This window comes from Balaenoptera musculus, chromosome 8, assembly GCF_009873245.2.
Source record: "Balaenoptera musculus isolate JJ_BM4_2016_0621 chromosome 8, mBalMus1.pri.v3, whole genome shotgun sequence".
Lineage (NCBI taxonomy): Eukaryota > Metazoa > Chordata > Mammalia > Artiodactyla > Balaenopteridae > Balaenoptera > Balaenoptera musculus.
In genome coordinates, this window is record NC_045792.1 from 9874024 (window position 1) to 9876683 (window position 2660).

Below are 2660 nucleotides of genomic sequence, written 5' to 3' on the forward strand. Positions count from 1 at the left end.
ACTCGTCATGGAGAAACGCAAATCAAAACCAGAATGAGATACTACTTCATTTCTATTAGGATGGCTAATATTCACACCAAAAAATGTTTTTATTGTAGTAACATTGTAACATTGTTGACCAGGTTGTATAGAAATGGGAACACTTGTGCATTGCTGGTGGGAATATAAAATAGTGCAGCTGCTGTGAAAACGGTATGATAATTCCTCAAAAAATTAAACACAGAATTGCCATATAATCCAGCCGTTCCACTTCCAGGTGTGTAGCCAAAAGAAATGAAAGCAGGACCCCAAATGGATATTTGTACACCAATGTCCATATCAGCATTATTCGCAATAGCCAAAAGGTGAAAATAATCCACGTGTCCATTAACAGATGAATGGATAGGGACTTCCCTGGCGGTCCAGTGATTAGGACTCAGCGCTTACACTGCGGTGGCCCCGGGTTCAATCCCTGGTTGGGAAACTAAAATTCTGCAAGCTGCGCGGCTCGGCCAAAATAACCCCAAACAAATGAATAAATAAACAAAATGTATATACATATGATGAAACATTTTTCAGCCTTAAAAAAGAAGGAGCTCCTTCTGTCTGTCCGTCCCCGGGCCTGGGAGAGCGCATCTCCTCCGCGGCCTTCGTCCCGCGGCCACGTACCGGTGCCCGGGCGAAGCGCTGCTGCTGTCCCGCGTCGGGCCCGCAGCCCTAGGCTCGGCGGCGGCCCACTCGGCCGCACTGCTGGGCCGGGCCCACGGGCAGCCCGCCGCCGCCGCCCCTGCAGCCGGGGCTCGCGCCGTCCGGCCGGCGACACTACAGCAAGGCGGCGGCCGACCGCGAGGACGACCCCAACTTCTTCAACACGGTGGACGGCTTCTTCGACCGCGGCGCCAGCATCGTGGAGGACAAGCTGGTGGACGACCTCAAGACCCGGGAGAGCGAGGAGCAGAAGCGGAACCGGGTGCGTGGCGTCCTGCGGGTCATCAAGCCCTGCAACCACGTGCTGCGCCTGTCCTTCCGCATCCGGCGCGACGGCGGCTCCTGGGAGGTCATCGAGGGCTACCGGGCCCAGCACAGCCTGCACCGCACGCCCTGCAAGGGAGGTATCCGTTACAGCACTGATGTGAGTGTAGATGAAGTAAAAGCTCTGGCTTCTCTGATGGCATATAAGTGTGCAGTGGTCGATGTGCCATTTGGGGGTGCCAAAGCTCGTGTTAAGATCAATCCCAAGAACTATACCGATAATGAATTGGAAAACGTCACAAGGAGGTTCACCATGGAGCTGGCAAAGAAGGGCTTTATTGGTCTTGGCATTGATGTACCTGCCCCAGACATGAGCACGGGCGAGCGGGAGATGTCCTGGATTGCTGACACCTATGCTAGCACCATAGGGCACTATGATATTAATGCCCATGCCTGTGTTACCGGTAAGCCCATCAGGGTGGAATCCACGGACGGATCTCTGCTGCTGGTTGGGGAGTTTTCCATGGGATTGAAAACTTCATCAATGAAGCTTCTTACATGAGTATTTTAGGAATGACACCAGGATTTGGAGATAAAACATTTGTTGTTCAGGGATTTGGTAATGTGGGCCTGCCCTCTATGAGATATTTACATCGTTTTGGTGCTAAATGTGTTGGTGTTGGTGAATCTGATGGGAGCATATGGAATCCAGATGGTATTGACCCAAAGGAACTGGAAGACTTCAAATTGCAACATGGAACAATCCTGGGCTTCCCCAAAGCAAAGATCTGTGAAGGGAGCATCTTGGAGGCAGACTGTGACATATTGATCCTTGCTGCCAGCGAGAAGCAGCTGACCAAGTCCAGTGCACCCAGAGTCAAAGCCAAGATCATTGCTGAAGGTGCCAACGGACCGACAACTCCAGAAGCTGGTAAGATTTTCCTAGAGAGGAACGTCATGGTTATTCCAGATCTCTACTTGAATGCTGGAGGAGTGACAGTATCTTACTTTGAGTGGCTGAAGGATCTGAATCATGTCAGCTATGGCCGTTTGACCTTCAAATATGAATGGGATTCTAACTACCGCTTCCTCATGTCTGTTCAAGAGAGTTTGGAAAGGAAATTTGGAAAGCATGGTGGAACTATTCCCATTGTACCCACAGCAGAGTTCCAAGACAGGATATCGGGTGCCTCTGAGAAAGACGTCGTGCACTCTGGCTTAGCTTACACCATGGAGCGCTCTGCCAGGCAAATTATGTGCACAGCCATGAGGTATAACCTAGGATTGGACCCGAGAACAGCTGCCTATGTCAACGCCATCGAGAAAGTCTTCAAGGTGTACAATGAAGCTGGTGTGACCTTCACATAGACCGGACCGGACTGCGGCTGACTTCTTCACTACCCTCTCCACCTCTTCATCTGCAGACCTATCACAAGTTTACGTGTAACCACAGAAACCTCTCTCTCATGACTTAATAGATAATGGACACCATTCTCAACAAGTCAATCCAAATCAGCCCCTTAAGAAAAACAGTTAGGGGATCATATATAAGCTAATAAGTAATAGTAGAAATTAGTTATGTCAGAGAGCCATTTGGGCATTTTACCTTTAAATAAAGTCTTTTCCCTCTGCCTGTGCTGCCTTGCTCCATGGCTGTTTCCCAGCACAGTCAGCTGTAGCCCTGGGAAAGCTCCTTTTGTCCAAGAGCA

At 50.1% G+C, this 2660-nt stretch overlaps 1 protein-coding gene across 1 annotated transcript; it reads left to right on the forward strand.

Annotated features, from left to right (window-relative positions):
• Positions 1-309: 309 nt before the first annotated feature.
• On the forward strand, positions 310-2364 carry LOC118899019 (glutamate dehydrogenase 1, mitochondrial-like). The gene is given in 4 exon segments (XM_036859914.1): positions 310-344; positions 609-765; positions 767-1421; positions 1424-2364. Coding segments are annotated over 4 exon segments (1743 nt in total). The 3' UTR covers positions 2320-2364.
• The last annotated feature ends 296 nt before the right edge of the window (positions 2365-2660 follow it).